This window comes from Macrobrachium rosenbergii, chromosome 8 (genome assembly GCF_040412425.1).
Source record: "Macrobrachium rosenbergii isolate ZJJX-2024 chromosome 8, ASM4041242v1, whole genome shotgun sequence".
NCBI lineage: Eukaryota > Metazoa > Arthropoda > Malacostraca > Decapoda > Palaemonidae > Macrobrachium > Macrobrachium rosenbergii.
Genome location: NC_089748.1, coordinates 46,841,098 through 46,866,121, shown reverse-complemented (window position 1 = coordinate 46,866,121; position 25,024 = coordinate 46,841,098). Strand labels below are relative to the sequence as shown.

The window sequence follows — 25,024 nt, the reverse complement described above, 5'->3', positions numbered from 1 at the left end:
TTGTGTTCTTAAAACCAGGATAGTTCCAAGCTCAATAAACAACGAAGAAGAAGTAACACCAGACGTCAAAACGTATCTTGCAGTATTTGATGAAAAAGTAAAAAGGAAAATAGCATTATATTAATTTAATAAAAGTCATTTTTAAAAAAATATAATGTTTTATATTATTATACCGCACTACAGACTATTCTTATTAGTATTTTGTAAAAGCGCTATGCCGGCGTTTCAAAGGTAAAGCACTTTATAGGACCACACCGAAAGAAAAAAAAGAAAAATCAAAATAGCATTATAAAGTAAAAAATAAGATTCATTTGAAAAATATGTTATTCTATTTTATCACCCTGCAACGTAGATGATTTTATGATTTTTTTTTGTAACAATGCTATGGCGACATTTCAAAGGTGTCAGACCACACTGCAATTCCTTCAGAATTGAATGCAAAAATAAAAAAAATAAAAAGAAAATAGCATTACAATATCATAGAGTTCATTTAGAAGATGCTATGCGCTCTGCTGTTATACAGCACTGCGGACGATTTAATTTTTATTTATTATTATATAATAGTGGTACTATTATAATTTATAATACACAAACGTAACACTTGTTGAAAGGAGGTGTCTGGTAACGCAGTTACATACTTGCAATACGTATTTAATGTTATTTCAACAGTTTACCTTTAATGTTCTTTTGAGTGCATTACCTATAAAGGTACACAACGAGGGAACTTGAAACAATCTTTCATTTTGTAGCTCTGAACAATTATTGCGCATTATGAAGAGTGAACAGGACTTAGCCCAATTGCAACCATCTGCTTCACCCGGAAGCCATGACAGTTAGCGTACAATATGGTAAGGTGTCTGTTTACGTTATCTGTTCTTTTCTCTGTTTATCATTCATTCATTCTATCTGCAGTGTGTTTAGGCAGTTACGTCTAGTTATTAAGCACGAATATATTGCATGAAGTAAGGATAAAAACCATGAAAATGTTCGGGCTCATGCATGATAGCCCTACGTCATTGTCGATATGGTGAACTGGTCGTAGGCTTGGCCAAGTGTTTACGATAAGGTGAGGTTTAATATTGATCACATTTGGGTAAAGTTTTACTATAAACTATTAGGAATCGCTCAGGATACTGTCCTTGGACTTGAAAATATCCTTTTCCTTTGTTTCACGACGCCTATGTGATTTGAAACTTGACCTTACCAGGAATGCCATGCCCAGACTTAGCCCGGCCGTACCTTCATAGGAGAGGGGTGCCTTTGCCCCTTTTGACCCCTCCAAGTAATATTAAACATTGGAAACATGACCAAGCTTCCGTTTGGAGGTAGTTTCAGAGCCTGATCCCGTTTTTCTGTATATTACCCATGAGTACTTCAGAGATGTGGACCCCCCCCCCTTATATATTACAATTTAGGGTTGCACAGTGGGAGAGATTTGTGGCTGGGAGAAAGTCCAAAACATTCAAAATTCAAAGATTGTAGTCCCACTGATTGGCGTGTTTCCAACCAAAGTAGAATGCAGAGTAGGGGGTTAAAAATTAGCCTACTGGGGGGTTCAGGTGGCACCCCCCCCCAGTTGGGTTAGGGCAAGGAATTTATGTAAGGTCAGGTAAAGGCAAATCTGGTTAGGCTATAGGTAAAATGAAGGCTACTGCCGCTTCCCTCTGATTTGGTAACTAGGGTACCCCATACAGACCATACAGTGTTCATGTGACCAACCCGTCCTGGTTGTTTCAGCCAGAGATCATCAAATAAAACATCCAAACTGGCAAACGGTTGAAATGGATTTCTTAATACTTTATCCTAGGTAGTACTAAACATGGAGGCCCCAAGGAGCTTCAGCCATGTCTTAGGGTCTAAACTTCATATGGCCTAAAGTTGTGACGGCCTGATAGGTTCACAGCCAAAACTAATACGGCCTAATTGTCCCAAACTCTGACCAACAAAGCTTGAAGCACTGTCACAGCCTTTGAGTGTGTGAAACATTGGAAGCGTGTAAGCTTTCTCGTACATCAAGAATTCTTGACAGTAACAGATGCTAATCAATTCTCATCTTCGCACAGCTAAGCTGAGTTACTGCCACAGGCAGCGCAACACGAAAGCACAGTAATATATCTCCTGCGTAACCCTTTTGCTGCACGGGACTGATCACCTTACTCTTTAAAAGGTGTCATCCATGACGTGGGACTTAACTCCTTGGTCATAATTCTTTTGGTTCCAGTTAGGTAGCCTGTAATAGGTAACGTGTTGCCTTCATCGCTGTAAGTAGCTTTTGCCTCTGTTATAGCAACAAATAGCAACATTTGATTTGCAACATATAGGATAATTTCAGGACGAGGTATAGACCCTCAGTAACCATCAAAATACCATGGAGATAAGTGATTTCTCTGGATGAAGTAGTACAGAGGCTTTTATTTGGGAAGAAAAATGATAGTAGTGGACCTGAGCTACCAGGTAGTTCTGTTAGTGACAGTAGTGGATATGGTGATGTTTATTATTATATTGTAGTTATACACAAACCAACCTTAGATAATTTTTTGACTTGAGGCTTTATCAGTGATGGCCATGAAGCAGAGGAAATGACTGAGGATACAGTAGATTTGTCAAGACCAGAGGTGTTGTGAATGAACAAAGAAAACTTTAAACAATTTTTGAATGGAGGACCATTGAAGATTTAGTTTGTAAAAATTGCTGCAAAACTTTTATTGGAGATAAATTCACATTTTCTACAGAATGCCAGGTTTATGTATGGTATTTTTTGGGGTTTTTCCAAGTGAAGCTTTTTGACCAAGAGCAAGCATTCAAGGTTTGTAATAAAGATATGGAAAATGAATAACAAGAACGTCATTGCTCTCCTCCATGCTTTGAGAGGTATCACACTGAAATGAATTGCTAATGAAAGCTATTTATTATCTGAATAATTACCTACACATCATTTGCATATTTTAGCGCTACTGTAACAAAACATTATAATGACGTAATAGTACATTATGATATTATAAAAGTTACGAAAGTTACACTGTTGAAATCCAAATATAAAAGGGAGCAAAATAGTCGTTATATGATTAGCAGGAAATTGATCTTGTGACGACAGTATTGGCAATATCAGGCCTGCAGAAAAAGGGTTAAATCATGACCCCGTGGTGGCCACTTATTGCTGCATGGGCCATATGTAGGAAACATGTAACAGTTGCCTTTGTTGGTATATGCAGCAGTCAAGGCCAGGTCAAGTTGTTTATCCTCATACACAAACCATCTAATTAGAGTTTCTGAGAGTTAAGTGAACAGCCCTGTTGTACTGCTGTCAAATCAAAGAAATTCTTGCCAATTCATTGTGTCGTATGAAGCACTGTCTGACAATAGTAGTTGTGCTTGTTCATGATACTATTGAATTTTATAATTCGAGAACTATTAAATGCTGTCTGAGATGCTTCTTGTGTTATCTGGTTTGTCATGTTGGGTTCCTTAAGATATGTTGCTTGGGCGCACAACAGTTGTAGTGTAGTCCTCTTACTACTTTTTAGGGGAACCTTAAAATGCTTTGGCCCCACCAGACAGTGACAGCATACAGTCTCTGCAGCATATGTGATATGCACGACACTTGCCATGCTGACAAGAGCCGTGTCGATCATCTTCAAAGTTATCAGGAGGTCCCTTCACTTGTTTTTTCACACATCAGAGAACTCAAAAAAGATCATTTAAGTGTGATGCTATCATTTGAGTAGGTGGTTAACCTGGAAGTTGGTTAGAACTTGTTATGCAAAATGTGTAAGTATGTACTTGGGTTCCAAATTCTTTCATGACCCCTGTTATTCAGTTTGGTAAAATTCCTGTTTATTTAGAGTCCCGGGTTTAATCCCACTTTGAGGTAGAAATATGTGTTGATTTCCATCATATTTATGAAATGGAAGCAGCAGAGGTGCTGTTGTAGTGGGATGCTGAGTTTAACATGCTGATGTGCAATGTTTAAAGCCTCAGGTACTATGTATATACCTAGATTCAAGTTTCTTTTGTGACTAATGTGGTTCAGTTGGTAGCATTCTTGCCTTTCATATGAGATTTCTTGTTCAGTCATGACATGGTTTAGAAATTTACTCAAAAGTATGGCTGTTAGCACATCTAGGACCCTGGATCCCCCCACCCCCACCCAGACCTTTTCAGTGTTCAAGAACATGGGACTTATTTAAAATCTCAGGTGTCGTTCTTGATTCCAAACTCATTTTTGAGAAGTATATCCAGCCCATCTTTTCTTCAGTTGTTCAAAAAATTGGCATACAGTACTGAGAAAACCTTTCACGATTTTAATTTTAATTCTTCTACATGTACAGTATATGTAGTGAATCTTGTACCCTTGTTTGGTCTTCAGCAGCTGAATTGTTTGAGTTCTGTTAAATTTCCTAACACAGATCTTGATATTGATCTCTGGCACGCTTTATAAGATAGGCTACTAGCTGACCAACCCGGTGCCGCCTGGAAAAACTCTGAATGACAACCAGTAAGTCTCCTCTCTCTCTCTCTCTCTCTCTCTCTCTCTCTCTCTCTTGTTAAGATGGTTGCTTCAGTTACATTGTCCAACATTTTTTACATTTTATCTTTTGCCCCTTCTCACGCCCCCTTCCTATCAGGGCTGGACTTGGACTTAAAGGGCATCGGGAGTGTCACTATTCATCTCAGCAACCCGAAAACTATGGATTAAAACACTAATATCTGTCATTTTTTTGGTTATTTTACATGTCACCCTTCCCACCCTGACCTTTGGCACCAGTGATGTTTACCCTCCCCTCAGTATTCTTTTCCAGATAGTAAGTCGTATGTATAATAAATGAGGTATGATAAACCTGCAGAGTTTATCATACCCGTTTCAGGGAAGCCCGTCCCACCCCCAACCGCTTTGGTGTCCTCTGGTGTTAGAGATGTCTTACCGTCACCATATTCTTTTCCAGATAGTAAGTCATATGTATACCTGACCCGGTTTGGTTGAAATTGCTCTCTCTCTCTCTCTCTCTCTCTCTCTCTCTCTCTCTCTCTCTCTCTCTCACACACACGCACACACTTGTATACAGTATACTGTATATAGATTTTGTAATTTTGATCATCCATTGCATTAAGATCTTCCAGATTATACTGTACTTGCCACCAGATCTGCAGTTAATTGCAAGTCCTACCTTTTCTACCATGAGTTTTCTGGAAGTTTTATTCTTGTGGCCAAATTGTTGGATGGTCTTAGATCATTAGAACTTCAGAGGTTCAGACTTGGTGCAGGTACTTTTATGTTGAGCAGGCTGACATGAGTCTCAAAATGTACAGGATAGTATATGTGCTATATTTTCTGACTTATTTAACTTATTTATTGTATTTTTTTGCTAGCTGTCTCATATGTTTTTCTCTGTCATTTCTCTTTCATAGCTAATTCTTTACTTCTCAATGTCCTTCTCTGTACTTGGAGGCTTGTAGCTTTGTATTTGTCCAACTCAAGCAAATGCCCTCTGGTATAAGTTATTTTCCCAAAGCAGTGTACGTATTGCTTTAATCCTTAAAATTACTTTTCATTTTCTTCATTGTCTTGCTAAAGCACGGTATTCAATCTTTTTCATAAAGCTCACGTTCTCCAACAGCTTGCATGCACATCTCTGCATTTGGGTCACTGTTGTGGGTTTTTCTTCTCTTAACTTTTTGACGCTTGGGTTTTATTGTAGTGGGAATGTGGAGAGCATTGTAACACTTTGAATGCTTCAGCTGGATTTAGTAAGTAACTTGAGTCTCTCTTACCCAAACTATTTCTTATCATCCAGTGTCAACTTGTGGTTGATGACATTTGTCTGACCTCCTTTTCCTGTGTGCATGCTTTTGTAGATGATTCAGCTATCTCAGTCACTGGCCCTCCGTATAGAACCACTTTTGTTAGACATGAACACGAATCTTGCTAGAAAATCAAGATGCTGATACTTTAGCTTCGAAAGCTAATACTTTAGCTTCGAAAACACAGTTTCTCCCTATATATTCAGGGTATTTTGTACATGAAAGCATAATGTCAGTAGTATGTAGCTTGGGAATATGAAAAATTTAAACTTAATTCAACACATCCAAGGGGGATTGATAGATTATTTCCGCATAAAATTCCTGAGCGACATAGTTTTATATGAATGTGTATTGATGAATCAAGTCAAAAGTAGAGAAGATAATAAATTAACTCATATTTAAGTCATGTAAGGCCTGTTTCAGTTGCGGTGGGTGCCAGTAAGGGTTATTAATCTCGTATCAGCTAGGTTATCTAACCCAAGTGGGTATATACAGTAATTATGGACTTTCACATGGTAAAATCTTGCTCTTTGTGACCACATAGTCTCCCTTTTGACTCATCACAATTATATAGTAGCTCACATATATCTTCACAATGTTGTTGTTATTATTTGAATGATAGGAGACAAACATTTTTAATTGAATGTGATAATTGCCTCAAGGCATTACATTGATAGTTTTATCCTTTCAGTTTTTCTTGATAGTACAGTATAACCTTTTCCAAGGAGCCTAGTCTTGTAAGTATCCTGTTTTATGGCAGGAATGCATTTTGGTTCTTTTATTTGTAAAATTGGAAGAATTGTACAGCACACAAGGTTGACGGTAAACCTCTCACCAGTTTAACCAAAAATGACATGATCATTACCATAGTCGAGTGGATAATGGATTTAAGAAGGTTGGTGGTTTAGCATAAGTTGGCCATAATGGCAGTTATGTGTGGTAAGGTGTAAAAGTGAATTGTTGTAGACCCTGGACACCAACCAACCAACAAATACCATTCAAAAGGAGGTTTTTGAATCTTTTATTTACATATACAGTAGTGTGTGTTTGTGTTGGTGGTTGATTTGATTTCACGAGTATATTGTAGCTGATTAGTCAGTTGCTTATTGCTATAAGTTTTCCTGAAGGATGTTCTTAAGGGTAGATAGGAACTTGGGGCATCCTGCTGGGGTCTTCCCTGAAGGAGGCAATCTCCCAGGTAGCTTTGGTCCTAGGGATGCCGTCTTGGGGTCTAATCACTTGTGGCTGGCATATCTCAGGGTTTAAACCAATAGAAATGAGAAAAGTTGTTGGATGACGTATATTTCTTGTATGACTTCACTGAATGTTTTTATATTGATGTACTCATTGCTTTTAAGGTTATGGGTCAGCTTCTTTCTTAGACACTGCCCAGGATGGTAGTGGCTGAGATAAGGTATAGTCACGCAAGAGGGCTGCCATGGTTTCTTTGAAATGATTCTTAATGGCACCCTCTTGAACACGACACAATATTTGGAAAATGTGTCGGTATCATTTCTGCATTGGTGTTGGGACATCCTTTCAATGGGCATGTGAAATAGAAGTTTGTTGTCATAATTTCTAAGACATGTTCCAGCCTTCACAAATGTGTCACTGATCCATTGTGCACACACTGTTAGTGCACATATATCGGTGAATAGTACTAATATTATAAATAAACAGTTTACCAGACCATTGAGATACCAGTCTGGCCTCTCATAAGGCTGGCCTGAAAGGTTTGTTCATAATTGTACAGTACTGTATTAGATTTTTGCATTGCTCTAAAAGTATATTAATTGATATACTGCAAATGATGAGGATTGTGATTGTATTACACTGTACAGTACTGTCAAAGATTTCTTTGCAATATGCTACTTGATATGCATTGGTTGAATGTTGGACAACCATTTATGATAATTTTTGTTGCAAATGTAAGTCTGTATTCTCTACATTTAGGGATTGGGTTGAGTACTTGTCATTCATCTGACCTGTGGGTCAGATGAATGTGACCAGTTCAAAGGTAGGATGATATTACAGTGCTTTCATGTGACGTTCTTTTTGAAGTGAAAATCACCACAATCTGCTACAGTTTGTTATTGTCAGATTCATTATTCCATAATGCCTGCCATTTACCAAAGAGGTAATATAACATAACAGCAAATCACTAACAGGAACAGGTATGTGGTATTTGATGTACTGTAGTAATTTTGAGTACAGTTTTGTCTGTTTTATCAGCATCGTCTTTTCCATTAATGCTTACATGTACCAGAATTGACATTGAATTGAACCTTCAGAATACACGATTGTGGTACGTATGTGGGTGAAGAATCGGTGATTAAAGATGCCCGTATAAAAGTTGGCAAAGAGGATACCTAAATGAGAACACATGGCTACTCTCAGTTTGGGTGTGTATGCCCTAGTATATGGAAGAGTGAGGTCTAGCTAGTATGTTACTGTATTAAAAGGCTATCATTGTCTCCTTTCTAGGCATTAGTTGATGTTTACTGTATACTAGCAATTTTTTCATTTTTTTTTCAACTTTAATGCATTGTCTAAGGGTGTGAATCAATATCAATGATGACCCCTGTATCTTTTGCTTGTTTTAATTCTGGTAGAGCAGATTATAGTAGGCATTCTGTTTTTATGATCTATGAAATGCTTTGCATATTATAAGGTAAATGTTATCTGCCATTTTACTAAACTTTCACCTATTTTCTCCAGGTCCTCCTGCAACTGTTGTACTGTATTGTTATTAGCCTAGATACTCATTCTTGTGTCATCAAGCAACTAACCCACTTTACCAGTCAGCCTTAGCCTTTGGTTGTTTATTTAGGCAACTCGAAGCACACTACTTGTGACACTTTGTCAAGAGAATCTTCTAGTCTCGTACTTTGTCTGTGGAACCTCACTGGTTAGGCTAATCTCTCCCACTAGTGGCTGTGATCCCCTAAGTTCTCCTCAAGTGAGAGATGTTGGAGGTGAGAGGTACTCTTGTAGCTCCAAACTGGGCTTGATAGGTTTGTGATCATCTAAAAATTATCCACCTAAGCTGTGTCGTACAGTGGAAATCGTTCATCCAACTAGCTTCAAACTGTCGTCAAGGACCAATAAATATTTAGAAGTTCATTTCACTGTTTATTAGGATGATTAAAACACCAGTTTGTCATTTTTTCTTACTAGCATACCATGGATAAACTACATATTTGTGCTTATACTTGCACATACACACATATACAAAATATGCATATGAAAACATTATGTACATACATATTGCATCATATACAAAATAATCTGTACATTTATAGATGCAGACTACTGCATCTCATGAATATTCAAATGCAGTTAGAAAATTTTTCGGTTAATGATTTTATATAAAGATTTTACATAAATAACAAAATACAGTATCGTAATAATATACAATAATGTAACTTAAGTAGCACGAAGTTACCTGTTATATTCACCCGAAGGAATTCAGTAATAGAGAACTGTTTTGATTTCGATCAACAAATCTCATGAATAGAAGTTCTTCTTTAACAGCTTTTGTTTTACAATAACTTAATCCATAAAACAAATTACGAACTATATCCACCTTATAAAACAAAGGGAAAATAACAGTACACACACATATACATATTTTTTTATATATATATATATATATATATATATATATATATATATATATATATATATATATATATATATATATATATATATATATATATATATATATATATATATATATATATACTTTTTCTCCAACAGGTGAAAGGATCACTGTAAATAAAATCACAACTACCATGCACCCATAACTCTTAACTATAATCTTGTAGAAAAATAAGACTACCTCTGTCATTATTTATATAAGAATCTATTGCTAGGTTGGATACTCACTCTACTTATCACCAACTCTGGAAGTTTGGAAGTTGAATTTTGTGCAAAGTGGGATAAGGGGAACTGAAATTGACAGTTGGTATTGAAGTATTGAACAACACAAGTTATACATTAATCTTCATGATACGTTCGGGACTCTGGTCCTTAATCCACATTTGAATACAATCCAAAAATATTTTAGCGGAATACGATTTACATAAAACAGTTAAACTCCCTCATCTTCTTCTGATATTCAGTTGGCCATCATAGAATTGGTCTGTTTCAAACTCTAGAGGTTATATAAATTTCTAACTAAATGTTAAGCTAATGTAGCACTCACACAATTAATGAAAGTTAAAAAAAAATTACCAACATTCAAGTTCTAAGAAAATTAATGTACATTTTCAACATTTACAGCAACTCATTACATTATCAGACATAGTGATACTTTTTCATTTATGCAGGGAGACGTTCATGGCCTCATACCACTCAATGATGGTACACGTGCACAATCCATAAGCCTTCTTGTTAGGACCATAAAGGAAAAATTCACAATATATGAGCATATAATTACCATGTTTCCTCAGTCAGTGTTTGGTACCATTTCACTACCAATTAAAATCAATAAAATTTTAACATACAATTCTGTTTTAACTGTATGACATAGAGAATTGTAACAATTGTGTATTTGTTACAAATAGTAAAGCAGTAATTATTTTCTTGACAATTAAAATTATGAAGCTTCTTTTAAGACCAACTTTTATCAGTAAAATTCAGGGTGTACCTTTATGACATCAAAGGCAACGCTTTTCAGTATATTGTAGGCACTTTCCCAGATTTTCAGACAGTGACTTTACATTAGCTTCCTTACCAGTAACAAAATATTTCATACCTATAAAAACTAAGTAAAGCCTATGATAATAATTTAATGGGACATCTATTAAAATTTCCTCATACTACACAAAATAGCAGGCAGGACTTGTTTTCACACATTACCAAGCAGTGTGCGTTACGTAAAAATTATTTTAAAATAAATGCCACATGCAACAACTGCAGTCTGATTTAAATCTTGTTCATGAAACTCTTTTCTCCTTTTAAAACATAAAGCTGTTAAACTTCTTAGACATTTTACTGATGTTACAAATAATTTTTTAAATACTTATAAAAAGATTTAAAATTTCTTCTGTCCCAGTTTTGTTTTAGTTTTAAAATTTAGAGTATGAATAAAAATGTCAAGGTATGTCAAGTGTATTCAAAGTTTAATTTACTAAATGATTCTTGGATTTCTACTTCAGGCTATGCACTTAACAGAAATGATAGAACAGTATTTTAAGATATTCAGAAGAAACCTATTGAAGGTAGTGATATCTTTGTTCTTTTTGGAGATTTAGAGTCTGTATTTTCAGTTCTCATTTTTGTATTATAACAGAGGAAGGGTCTATTTACTCCACAGTGGAGATAAAATGTTTACAACACAAAAGATCTTTGTGGAAATTTAACATATAACTGTATAACCCAATCTAAAAAAGCTTATGGGATATGTGTTACACATTTATTTTGCAAGCATCTGGGGGTAAAATTTTATTTTAATTATAATTTGGATTTCTGTAATAAACTAAATAAACAAAATCTTTTCACCCCTAAAGTTTAGTGTGATCTGTTTATTACAGAAGCCATGCTGTTGACATTTGTTGCAGGTTTTTTTTTTTAATAGAATATTTGAGCAGACTTTCAAGTACATGTAGTTCTGTTGAAAGTTCAATTCACTGTGCCTTTTAAGCTGCATTTGTAACTAAAGTTGATGAATTTTCAATCTTGTGAATATAGTATTTACCTTTACTTTAGTCTTCAGTATTGTGGAAGGTCATACTTTACAGCTTCCTTTGCATGCAAAAAAAAAAACTACAGACTAAGTTCTTGTCTCATTTCTCTACTTTTTTTTACACTACTCATGAGAGAAGATGTATGAAAAGTGTAAAATTAATTTGTTCTGTAATTTAAGCACCATTTGGAGACAATATTACAACTTGTATTTGTAATTATGGATGTCTTAAGCACACACACACACACACACACACACAAGCAGCTTTTTTGAGATACCTGGAATACTTTGCTATAATTTTTTTTATTTCCTGTAACATTAGTGTCTGCGAGACTACATTAAAACATAACAAATGCCAAACTACATTACAAATTGCCTCTTTCTCAGCAGATGGTCCCTTGCCCAAAGCTAATACAGTATCAACATTTCGTAAACTTCAGTGTGTTTCTCAGACTGACTGGTTATAAAAAGTTACTGGAAGATACTATGCTAGGACACCACCAATGACCTTATTAATATAGTCTTTGACTGCATAAAAGACAGTTGTTAAGATAACAAAAAAGAACAGTGAACAATTCAAGAGACTATTCACCACTGTCCCATGAACTGCAACCAGGCAATAATTTATCACATACAAATTCACTATGCAATACCTTTTTTTGCCGAATGAATAACTAACAAATGCAAAAGTTTGGTAACATTGAAACCCATGGGCTGGATTACAGTTGCTCGATAATTTCTGCACCAAGGTATCATTACCTTTTGTAGACTATTGTATTTACTCTCCTGTAGGCACTTTATTTTATGTATATTAATGTTTAGGCTAATGGTACTGACATGCTTTATTACATTTAACTGCAGTAAACTGCATCCTAATGGGAGATAAGCCACATTTAGTATATATTTCATGATATGAAACTTGAGAAGTTTTACCTCTTCATTGTCTGTGGAAGTACATAAGGGTGCTTTTATTGTATTTTCTTTGGTGATACAAATGACTGCAGACTCATATTTTACTTATTATCCAAGAAGGGAGTTCAAGCATTGGAAGATAATTCATGACCACTGAATTATGATTCAGAATAGTATATAAAAAATGTCTCTGACTGAACAGCTTCATAGTTGGTAAGATACACTGCTGCATTTTAATTGAATATAGCACTGTATCTTCAAGTAGTATGGTCAGGGAACAGGAAAATTAATATATCCAAATAAAACTGTGGGATCACTGAGTAGTTAAGACCAAATTACAATGCTTTCCTTTGGTAGAACTCACTCAAGGATATGTCTTTTTAAAATTAAATTGGAAATTTTGTGTGTTAATTAGCAGTTCTTTAAAAATTTAATAATTCAGTAAATTGAAAATAATAAAATTTACTGTTTATTTAAAGTCTGGACATTCACATATGTCTGTGTGTTAACCTGCGTTCTCTACACAGGAATTGGGTCGTGTTGGCTCTTCATCAAGTATCCAAGGGTGTAACAAATGCGACCAGCTTGAATACCATATGAAATGACCTCAGTGTAGTGTTGTTTGGTTTGAGGACTGTCATAACCCAACAATGGGCTTGATCTGCTTGAATTTATGTATGTATCAAGTAAGTTATACATTCACTGGTTTTTTCCCATTCTTTTACATATGCTTTGATAATAGAAATATTTATAGAATTGGTGTAATTACTGTTAGAGTACCAAAGTTTTCACACTGCTAGGAAGAGTTCTAAACGAAAGCAGAAGAATAGTATTTTAACAGACATGGTATAGGAGGTTGAACTTTTATGCTTTAATAACTACAAAACAGAATGTGGTCTCTACCAGAGCAAAACCTGTGAGGCGGTAATGAAGCTCTGGTCATGTATTTTGAGATTTAAATAATAAAGACTAATTATTTCGTGGATGTTATCTAATCATTGCTATTTATTTGGTGATACTGTATTTTTTGTATTGCAGGTTTTATACCTATTTTATTGTATAGCTGTATAGACACCATCTTTCCATGCTTTTGCTTATTAAAAATTGTATATCATGGTAACGCTGAACCACTGAGTTTCTAGATGACGTCATCAGAGTTGAGTGTTTACATCTATCGCCTGTGACATAGTATGATCACATTTTGTATTTAGCAGTTTGTGGGGAACTGTCATTATTTTTATTATTAATCAGTTTAGCAAGATGAGTCACATTTCTAGATACAGGATACAATGCTTACCCAAAGGATCATAAAGCCTCATTTTAACTTCTGACTGTTACTGATGTACGGTAGGGACTGTAATGGTTAACAGTGTCATGACAAAAACAGTCTTGGCAGCCATGTAATGAATACATACTGATATATGGTAGTGTAATGTTAATAGTGTCATGATACAAACAGTCTTGGCAGCCATGTAATGAATGCAGTGTGTATGAAATGTTAGAATGATCACACATATCCACACTGTACTAATTTCTTTTATTTTTCACAGACAGAAGTGATGAGGGTTGTTATTACCATTTAGTTTTTGGTTTGATAATTAGAGTTATTGAGATTGCAGTCAGGAGATTGTAATCTTCGAGTTGAGGATTTTTGTGTAATTCTTGTCATCTGTAATTGGTATGGTGGTAGTCTATATAATTAAAGATGGTGGTGTCTTTTAATTACTTTTTCTTTTATACCAAGTTAGAATTGTTGATTTTACACTGTTGCTATTATAGCATAGCTAAATACTCCTTTATAAGATGCTTTAGTTTGCATTTTCTTCAGTTTACTCATCAGAGTTGAGACTCTGTAAAGAATCTACTTTCCTTTGGTTTTTTATCAATTTGATACTAATTACAGTATTGAATTTGCATTGTTTGGTTTGGCCACAGAAACTTCTTGCTTTTTTGCAGATTTGATTCCTTTGCATTCTTGTCCATTGTCTTCAAGACACCCATCAAGTGATATTGCCCACAATGTGCCAATGTGCCATGTGTCAAATGAGGGAAAGGTTTTCACTTGGTGTACCAGTGTACCTTCATCCCCAGTTGCACTGATTTCTTTATATATTTTTGTCCATTCCCTCTGGCCTATTAATACGTAGTTGTTCAGCTTTTTCAACCGTAGCTTTATCCATTTTTCATCCTTCAGAACAGTTTCTTCAGGCAAAGCCTTGTCAGTCTCAAATAGAGATACAGGAGTTTCATTCAACTGCTAGCTAGGCTACTTTGGCTATTATCATTTGGTCCTGCTTTGGCAACCAAGCAGCCTCTTGTGCTTGCTACGCATGTTGATGGCTGTAGGAAAATCCTTGTCTCACTCAAGTTTTCCAAAACTTATAACGATAAAAACTACAAAAATATATATTATTCTGCGGGGGGACACCATGTAACACATTTTGAGATGCCACAGCTCCATACAGTGGCATGATTGCTTAGTCTGCAGCATGCACATAAATCTAACTTAAATACTTATGCTGTGTTAGCATTTATATGCAGGTGGTCTTGGCATGTGTAGTTAGAGCTTTATACTTTGTATTTAACCTTTTTTAGAGGAAGATTATACTGTACAGTCGTTCAACATTGCTGCTTATTACTTGATGTATTAAATAGTATTTAAGAGTGATGCGTTCCCTACAAGAGATGCAATAACATGCAAGATTATATGTTTAGCAATTGTTTCCTCTCCGTTAGCAGGGATTATGTCGTGTTTAGGATCTTGGGTATTTTTTAACTTCAATTACAGGGTTTCACTTTTGTTGTTGAGTCAGTGGATCTGTTATTTTGTGTTTGAAATTTATTTTCTAACATGAATATTTGATAGCACTTGATTTTCTATTTATGATTTCTAATTTTCAATAATAAGAACTGTGACCAATTTTCATTCTCAAAAGGTGTTGAAAATGGATCTGTGCTTCAAATGCTTTGTCTCATACAGCTCCAAGTTGTCATTTTTTGTTTTTCTACAGTGAAAAGGCCAATGCAAGGGGCACCCTACATGAAGACAATTCCAAAGCTTTGCTGTAGGATTTGGGAAAGCAGCTGTCACTGAAGAGTTTAATCCAAGAATTATCAGTTTTCAGTTAAGAACGAATCCTTTTTGGGGAGACGTACTAGAGTCTAGAAATGTGATTCACTAAGAGCACAGCTTTGTTTCAAGATATGATTCACCTTGGTCAGTTGTGCCAGATACTCGCATTTAACAGGTGAGATGTCATGTCTAACAGTACCTCACATGATCTGAGACCAGTTAAAATTGCATTTTCATCCATGCACATTATCAGTCTTGGTAGAAGCATATTATGAAGAAATCCCTTTGCTAATTTAGTGGAGAGCAAAATCAGTGTATTTACACAAATTTGATTAAGGCAACTGCTTTTTAATGGCCTCCACCTATAAACATTGCTAAGTAAATTGTTTTAAACCAAGTTAGTGAAATCATCTGTTTCAGATGCAAGCCTTGACTTCTTAAAAGTTCTTAATTACTTTAAAACTCCATATATGGCAATACACATAGTTCACCAGTAATCCCAAAACTGTTTTCTAGCCTATTTGAATAAACAAAACCATTGTGTGTTTATATTACATGATTATATTAAAAATCAATGAATCAAGTTTTTATATCAGTTGTAAATTGATATTAAGAAATCTTTGTGAAATCAATCTATATAATATACAATTAAAATACTACATCTTTTCTTACAATAAACAAAAAGAAGAGAGACAACGGCAGCCTTGTTTCTGATCAGTTCACATTCACCCTTCTGATAACAGTGTATATAACAATGTATAACCACAATTAAAAAAGTTCTTGCTATTTTTTCTTCATTTGCAACTATTAAGTCATGCGTAACATAGTTTAGAGCTAATACAGATGGCCCTTATTTGTAGTATATTTATAGTTTTATAGGTTTCAATCAAGAATGACTTTGATTTGTTACTTGAAACAGTTCCGAGAGAAAAGGAGAAGCTTGTCAATAATGGCTTGGAAATCTATGAAACGTACAAAAGGAATAAATAGCATTACCATTTTATTTCTGAGCACACACAGTTACACAGGCAAACATGGATGCTCAAAGTTTCTTTCATTCACATTAGATAAAATCATTGTTATCTCTTAAAATCCTGATAATTATGCAATACAAACTTATAATCTCAACAAGAACATTTACATATCTTATTCACAGTAAAAAATATAAACAATGTATCTAGGTAGTCGAGCTATGTCAAATATTTATATAAAAAAGGGAATCTGTTCATCTCATAATAAATAAATGTAAAATTTGTTCTTTGTTCTCTGTTAACGCTCTTCTATCCATGCACCATAAACAAAAAATAAGGAAACCAAAAGAACACCAGTGTTCACTGAACAATTGCACTGATCGACAGTTTTTGCCAAGGAGGAGCAGTGATATCTGAGTTAAGTACCATCAGTTTCTTACAAGATACAGATCATGGGCACTTAATGATCACAAGATACTGGTTGCATAAATGAGAATGTTGCATAGGCAGAGTGAGGAATGGCATGAATGAGTCCACTTCGAAAAAGTCACTTACAGTACCACTGTTGGATGTAGGTTACAATACAAAAGCTGGAATTCCTAAATAAATTACAAATGTACTTTTTCAAGTATCCACTTTTGTACAAAAAAATGTTTTTTATATATCGCCATCATACTTAAGATGTCACCCACTGCCATAAATTAACTACGGTGGTCCTTATTCAACTGATGCAATGGCTCACCATAGTCAGTCCAACTTATGCTGAGGAATTTTCCCTGTTCACGATAACCTGAAAAAGCAATACAGTAGGATACAAAAAAGAAATCCATAGACTTGCGTAACAAACATTATAGTGCAAACCATTGCCTTACTTGCCTATTACAGTAGCACCTCAACAAGATACTTTGGTGGTCTGGCCTTTCTGATAAGTAACCAAGATCCTATATTATATCCTGCACCTGAATATATTCTAGATAAAGCTAACATTAATTACACACAGTTCCTAACCTAACCCAACATGGACTTTACACTTACTTTTGATGTGTGTGTATAGAAAGAAGGGATTTGACACTTAACTGTCAGCCTATTAATTACTGTATATACTCTAGCATGATTTTTGGAGACCTATTTTTGAGCTTATAAACCAGGGGTAGAACATTACACAAGGTATACATTTAAAACCATAAAATTTTAAGACTAGCTTAGGCCTAGATTTGGTACTGTATGATTGCCTCCCAGAAGAAATCATCAACCAAAGAATAGTTTCCTCCTTGTAAAAACAAAGAAAATGTTACAGTTGCAGTTGTACTTTTCTTTGAACTCTCATTAATACATTATTTTGTTTCAGTAATTCTGTAACCCTGACTTTCAAAAATAGAATTTGCTTAGAAGAAAACTGTCTTATAAATGTAAACATTACTGTTGGTTACTGATGTTTATTTTCATCAGCACCTGTTATTGTACATAGCAAGGATTGTGAGGTTTATGAAAAGGAGATATGAAACATTATTATATTGCAAACATTTAATATAACATTAAGAATGTACGGCAATCAGAACATAAGAGAAAAAATAAGGAGGCCAATAAAAACCCGCAAAACTCCTGATTGTCATCAGAGCTAGCAAACGATTGGTTGGAATCATCAGTTGTCAAATCATGTGAGTGTATATAATGAAAACTAGGTAAGTACTGTTACTGGTATTAAATGAATAATGTAGGAATAATGTAATAGGGTATGCATGTAATTTGGTACTAAACAGTAGAGGGGGGTGTTAAAGACTCGAGATGCATGACACAGTTAAATGTTTAACTTCAATCTTCGCTAGTTTCAGTGTTAGGCAAGAGCTTTCGGTAGCTGTGAAAAACATAAACGTAAACTAAGGATGTTGTAAAGCACATAAATTATTTCCAGCAGGTCCTTTTTACTTTTAAATGTAAGTTCTCAGCACTAAGTGTAACTTATTTTCAGGAATAGATGCCACAGGAGGGAAAAGCAAGGCATGAGAAAGTGTCCAAATTTTGCTCCTTAACACACTGTGCTGCAGAATGAGCCCATATATATGCCAGAAAAGATACATTCCAAAGACTCCTCAGCAAAAGACTCTGATTATGATATAAATGACCTCTGATCCACCAACCAGTCACAGCATTTGTCATTGAAGAGAGCACTACTGCCTGTAGCTTGACAAACAAAGAGGATGAATCCTTGTCCAACAGACATGGACAAGCTACAAACACTCTCAGGCAGACCCTGAAATGTACACTGAGGTGTGGCAAGGAGTGTCACAGGTCAGATTGTTAAGAACACAGAACTAGGACCTAACTCTGCTATACACTTTCCTCTCCTCACTCACTAAAGCACAGTTCACTGGTACAAAGAATATTGCAAGTGACAAGTGTGTATATCACAAAATTAAGGAAAATCCGGTCTCACAAACCAACAAGGTTACTGTGCTCCACTAAGTATTACCATTGACATGATGAGATGATCTATGAAAAATTTCATAAAAATTCTTTACACCTTTACACTGACTGGTAGGGAAAACAACTGACTAAAGTGAGACTCCAAAAAATGTTTTATGTCAACTAATGAAGAACTGTAATTATTTCTCTACATGGACTTACCTAACTATCACAGCCTTCATTTCTTTCACTGAGAGAATCTAAAGTATCTGAACTTGAGGAATGAGTAAGATCTGGCGAGGAGAGATCTTCGGGCTCGTCAAAGTGCTTCTGTCGCTTTCGGTCATTCCATCGTAAACATTCATCAAGAGAAGCAAACCAATCTGCAATCTGATCCTCAGCACAGATTGAAGGGACAGGATATATAGATGTGGTAACACGAAGGCTGTTGACGAACAGACAGTGAGATAAGAGGGAAATGCATGAATGAAAAATGATGCTACATAACTCTAGTACAGGATCTTTAATCCTAAGCTCTCTTCAAAGAGCACCTACAAATACCTTACACTTAGTTTCACTAAAGTTAGAATACTGTTTTCCTGGCTGACTGTATTTAGTAATAATTTCTTGGTTTCGATAGACTGGACATAATTTCAGTTACCAGAATTTTGTATGTTCAATTTTCTTATATCACAATGACATGCTCACAACTTTTCTTGGACAGCTACCACATGTTTTTATCAATGATTAATTAAGGTGATGTAGTGAGGAAGTCACACTAACACTCCAAATATCACGGCTATATCTGAAGATATTAAATTTACGATTGATGCACTTTGTTATAAGGTGACAGTATTAATAACTTAAAAGGTAACAGTAATAAAAACTTTCTTCCTACCTGTCTCCGTGAAGAAGTTCTTGCCTTTTTCTTCCGTCAAAAGAAACCCAAGCAGTATTTCTGCTGTCTCTAGATACTGCAATCTAAAAGGAACAAATTGTTAGTATTGTTATAATCGTAAATCTCTGGTTATCATTACTATGAGAGAGAGAGAGTATTATTACTGTAAAGTATGTCATTTCTAAACTCGCAGGGCTGACCTGAAAATTTGTTTTTCCTTTGAGATGTAAAAGTTAAAACTACCATAGTAGGACAACTAGGTCAGAATAAAACAATGGAAACAAGTAAAGGGAGAAAGCAATTCAGCTTGGGGCAGATAACACAATTCAAAGAAAGACTGTGATGCTCATGAGAGAGAGAGAGAGAGAGAGAGAGAGAGAGAGAGAGAGAGAGAGAGAGAGAGAGAGAGAGAGAGAGAGAGAGAGAGAGAGAGAGAGAGAGCCAGCCTACAGTAGATATATTTTATTACAAATTTATTTTAATTTCTAAGTAAAAGCTCATATGACATAATGAAACTTCCAGAATTTATCAAACAAAGGCAACAATGTTCAAGTTGCTATTTCTATTTGCAACAGCATACAATGCTGAGAGATGTGCTACCTGTGTCCAGTATTACACAGTTGAAATAATCCTACCTGTTGCAGATAGCAAATAAAAAAAAAAGGATTTTCATTGTAGACCACCCTGACTAGTAATAAAATTTAAACCTTACTACTTTACCCTCAACAGTCTAATATTCAGCTTCTCAAGTATACATTATACCTTCAAGGGAAGTACAGTATTGTATGTTATATTAGATTGCATTCATTATATACTCCTCCAATACGTTGGTCTGTTTACTGTACGTCTGAATTTTTTTATTTTTTTTATTTTCCACTACTTAGATGAGTCTTAATTTCATGTTATCAAATTTACTGAAGTGTTAGCACTTGTTTTATATACCATCCTTGTTTGCCAAGTCGATTCTATCTGCAGTAATTGTGGTTCTTTCTGGTGATACTAAATTAACTCTAAACCTGCAGTACATTTGATTAAGATTAAATACTCGTTTCAAATGGCTGAGGTCATAAGACAAAATTTTCTTTACTTTCTTTGTCTATCTTCCATGAAGATAGACAGAAACTCGTCTTAGAATTGTCTCCATAAACAAGTCTAAGACAGAGTTTCTGATTCAAGTGGTCAACACTACTAGTTATTATTTACCAACACACAACTCCATGTATTCAGTGCACGGATGCATAAAACGTGGTGCTCTCTAGATGTCCCATAATGGAATGTGAATGTGGCTGCCATTCTCAATGTTATATCACAAAATTTTTAACAAATACTTTGAGTGTACATGCTCAAGCCATAAAACCAGGCTTTACAATGGTCAGGTAATAGTATGCACCCCATTCCCATTATCATGCGCAGTCCATCATAGCCCTTGCTTTTCTTACTTTGTTATTGTCTGTACTGCATGTAATATGCCAACAGAGCTGATGTGACTATACATGGTGGTGATAGTCAAGCTCGTTCAAGGCCTTAAACTACATCCTGATCCTGGTCTTAAGTCCAGCTCTGCATGTACGTATTCAAAACAATTTGCACAACTTCACCCCCTTTTTTTGCAACAAAAAATATTTCAGTTGCAATCATATTGCTCTTTTTTCCTCCTGTCCTGGCAAACTTGCTTTGCTTTTCTCGTAATTTCAGTCTTTACTTATATAGTTTGCAGCAGCAGCTGCCATCAACTTGTCATACTTTTAGTCATCTTTCTCTGTAGTTCTAGAACAAATATGGTTTCTCTGTTCTATGAATCCCCAATAGAGTACTATGGCTAAGTAAAATTGTATGTAAACACCACTAATAAATCACCTTCAGCTCAACACCAGCAGGAACAACAATTGGTCTAAATGAGAGCGAATGTGGACAAATGGGCGTAACCATGATTGCTGGTACAGATGGATGAATCATGGAGGCTCCAGCAGCAACTGCGTAAGCTGTACTTCCAGTGGGGGTTGACACAATCAGGCCTGAAAAAGCGACATGGCATAAATTTTATGATAAATCTACTATAAGGGTATGGAACAACATGAAAAACTTGAGTTCTCAATATAGAATTCAAAAATTACAACACAGGAGAACAGAAATCGCTGGAGATCATCTTATTACATTCGAAATGAAAGGATGGATTGTCAGGAATTATTATTTTTTTTTAAAGACCTGTGTTATTAAGAGGTAAGTGGCAACCCTTTAGAAAAAACAGAATACTATACTCCAAGCCCAAGGACAACAACGGGGAAACCTGGCCAGTACAGAATGACCAAAGCCTAAATTTTGTATTCCAATCCCACTACTAATACGAGATTTATTCCTGATTACAGGTAATAAACGAGAGCACTAAGGAACTAGTTGTACTGTCAAGAAATGGAAAAAAAAAAAAAAAAAGGTATCAACAAAATCTTTATACATTATTCAGTACTTTAACATATAAAATTTCACAATTGAATACAGAAGTCACAATACATTACCATCTCCTTGCACAGATGTAATTCTCTTTCCATCCAGGTATAGATCTATATTGGAGAGGTAAGGTGACGGACCACGATCAATGACCACTTCGTTAAGCACCAGCAGATTCGTGGGGGGACAGCTGTTCTTCCCAGTTTCCTGCTCCTTCCGTAAAATTATGCATCGTAACCGAGAGCGCAGAGTTAAGGCAGCGTGACCTGAAAGACACGGTGATAGTTAATTGAATCATCTTTCTGATTATCACTGGATGCTTAACCATCTGGTTATCTAGCTTCTGGGACAGTAGTCCTCAAAATACTGAGCATTTCATTTTATATAAGTCACCCAATCATTAAGACTGGAAACTTTGGTATTACAGTGAGTTCTTAACCATAATCCATTGTGGCCATCCCAATAAAAAGAATCTTTCCTCAAGTGCTTTTGTATTCCCACCTGATGAGACAATTTGTAAATATAAGAGTAAGTTTATAATATTAAGTATTGCATTGCCTGAACACCTCTGACTAACAATAATGATCAAATCTTCATTTCAAACTATTATCTTCTATATATGCATATTTACTCATTATATACACACTCATTTGGACTGAAAAGCTTTTCCAAAGTTAAATAAGTCAAATTTTAATTGACAACAAAATACAGTACACAAGACTTCGAGCTGAAGAACCAACTAAAAAAAATTGGGGTAATTCCATCCAAAATCCATGAAGACTACATATACCTCCTGTTATTCTCTCACATACCTTCTAAAACATGGGTAACTTGGTCCTGGAAATTGTCAAATTTAAATGGAGTGAGGAAGCCAAGAGATCCAAGATGAAATGCCATCACTGGAGGAACGCTTTGCTGTTGAGGGAAAAGATAATACATATGTTACATAGTGGGTTCTTTTTTTAGTTTACCTTAAAAAAAAATATATATATATATAAGAACTTAAAACACATTTAGATTAGTGTCTCTAGATAGTTTATATGGTTATTACCTATCAAGAATGTAAATGACACAAATGGTTACTTTCTGAAGGGAAAATTCTTGAAGAAGAGAAATAAAACCCAACAATGGCCTCACAAGATGACTTAATTGTTTATAAAGAAAGAATACAAAGCTTCAAACCATTAAATTACATTGCACAACATATCTGAAAAATGTCTCAAATACCCATACATAAAAAATAAGCAGCAGTCATAAAAAATAAAAGTAAAGAGTCCATTTAAATAACCTAACGAAAGTCCCCTTCTCAAGGCACCACCAACTCCCACCTGGAACAAAGAAGAGGCATACAGAAGAGTCCCATCACCACCAAGGCATATGATGAAGTCGATTCTGTCCGTAAGATCATCCTGGCCTTCCCTGAAGCTCATCAGCTTATCCTTGAGGCTGGGGAAACCGGAGTGATTGGTGACCAAGGGGTCCTCCAGTACAGACGCTTCCACGAAGACCAGCATCCGCTTTTCCTGGAAAGAAAAAGACAAGAAAGGTTTCAGTAAAGACATGTCCAGGTGTAAGGACTCCTTCTCCTCCTCCTCCTGATATTACTGTGGTTTCCCCTGTGATTTTCCTGTTAGGATGAGTATCCTACGGAAGACGACAATGCAGCAACACCTCCTCCTCCTCCTCCTGATATTACTGTGGTTTCCCCTGTGATTTTCCTGTTAGGATGAGTATCCTACAGAAGACACCAATGCAACACCACCTCCTCCTCCAATAAAGGAGAATTGGCACAATATTTCATACAATTATAAATGGCCGAAGAAACGCAGAAATATATACATACATATCTTCACACTGCCATTCAACTACATTCCACTTTAATTAAGCAAACGGGCTCAACACTTCCTACAATCAAAAATGGCAGAAGAAACACATAAATAAATACAATATACATACATATCTAAACACTGCCAATACAGGAGATCTGGCTCAACGTTTCGTACAATCAAAAATAGCCGAAGAAACATAAATATAGTTAAAAAACATACATATCTCTACACTGCCATTCAACTACATTCCACTTCAATAAAGGAGAACTGGCTCAACATTTCATACAATCAAAAATAGCCGAAGAAAAACACACATATGTAAAACATACCTATCTCTACACTGCCATTCAACTACATTCCACTTCAATAAAGGAGAACGGGCTCAACATTTCACACACAAAAAAAAATGGCCGAAGCAGCACAGACATACACAAAATACATTCACATCTCAACTTATGCATAGTTTTCATTCAGTTTAATTCATAAGAACAACGTTTGCTTGATGTTATGGTGACAATGGCATCAATAAAATACTCGTATGAATCAAATTATTTTATATATATTCAAAGTTAGTTTATATATTACCAAAAAAGGAAAACGAGAAGAAATCAAGATGAGGTTGAAATTCTCTCATTACCACGAAATCTCTCTACTACCACTACAGCGTCTAGGCAATGGTGACGAAAAACTGCAGGTACTATGAAAGTTACGACTATCGCTATCAATACTATTCGAAGTGCAATTAAGTGGATGAAAAAACATTACTAAAGTCTGTTAAACGGAAACGACGACACGTGTTATCAAAACATACTGTCCCCTTAGAACGACTCAAAGAGGCTACATACACTCTCTCAGAGGTACCTCCTTTTAGGGAAGAAGGGGACCGAGGCATTCCAAAACGAGTTACTCTTCGAGAAGAAGAAGAAGAAGAAAGAGAATAAGAAAAAAAACTTTGTCATGACTTAGCATCTAGTACTGGCAGTCTGAGGACACTGCCAAGGTCAG

General features: G+C 35.4%; 1 protein-coding gene and 1 long non-coding RNA gene across 10 annotated transcripts in view; one reads left to right on the top strand and one right to left on the bottom strand.

The window, feature by feature from the left end:
- Positions 1 to 511: 511 nt before the first annotated feature.
- On the top strand, positions 512 to 13,173 carry LOC136840807 (uncharacterized). Its single transcript, XR_010853739.1, has 3 exons — positions 512 to 848; positions 8,518 to 8,774; positions 12,928 to 13,173. It is a non-coding gene; the product is annotated as an uncharacterized lncRNA (long non-coding RNA).
- Positions 13,174 to 16,016: 2,843 nt separating this feature from the next.
- The window catches only part of LOC136840805 (NAD kinase-like), a 271,695-nt gene continuing 262,687 nt past the window's right edge, over positions 16,017 to 25,024 (bottom strand). For all 9 annotated transcript variants that reach the window (XM_067107710.1, XM_067107711.1, XM_067107709.1 and 6 more), the window contains 7 exons: positions 23,519 to 23,713; positions 23,003 to 23,105; positions 22,259 to 22,456; positions 21,603 to 21,760; positions 19,746 to 19,828; positions 19,070 to 19,292; positions 16,017 to 17,234 (listed from right to left, as the gene is read on the bottom strand). In XM_067107710.1, the coding sequence (XP_066963811.1) occupies positions 19,070 to 19,292; positions 19,746 to 19,828; positions 21,603 to 21,760; positions 22,259 to 22,456; positions 23,003 to 23,105; positions 23,519 to 23,713 (960 nt within the window). In that variant the 3' untranslated portion in view covers positions 16,017 to 17,234. The remainder of the gene's footprint in view (positions 17,235 to 19,069; positions 19,293 to 19,745; positions 19,829 to 21,602; positions 21,761 to 22,258; positions 22,457 to 23,002; positions 23,106 to 23,518; positions 23,714 to 25,024) is intronic.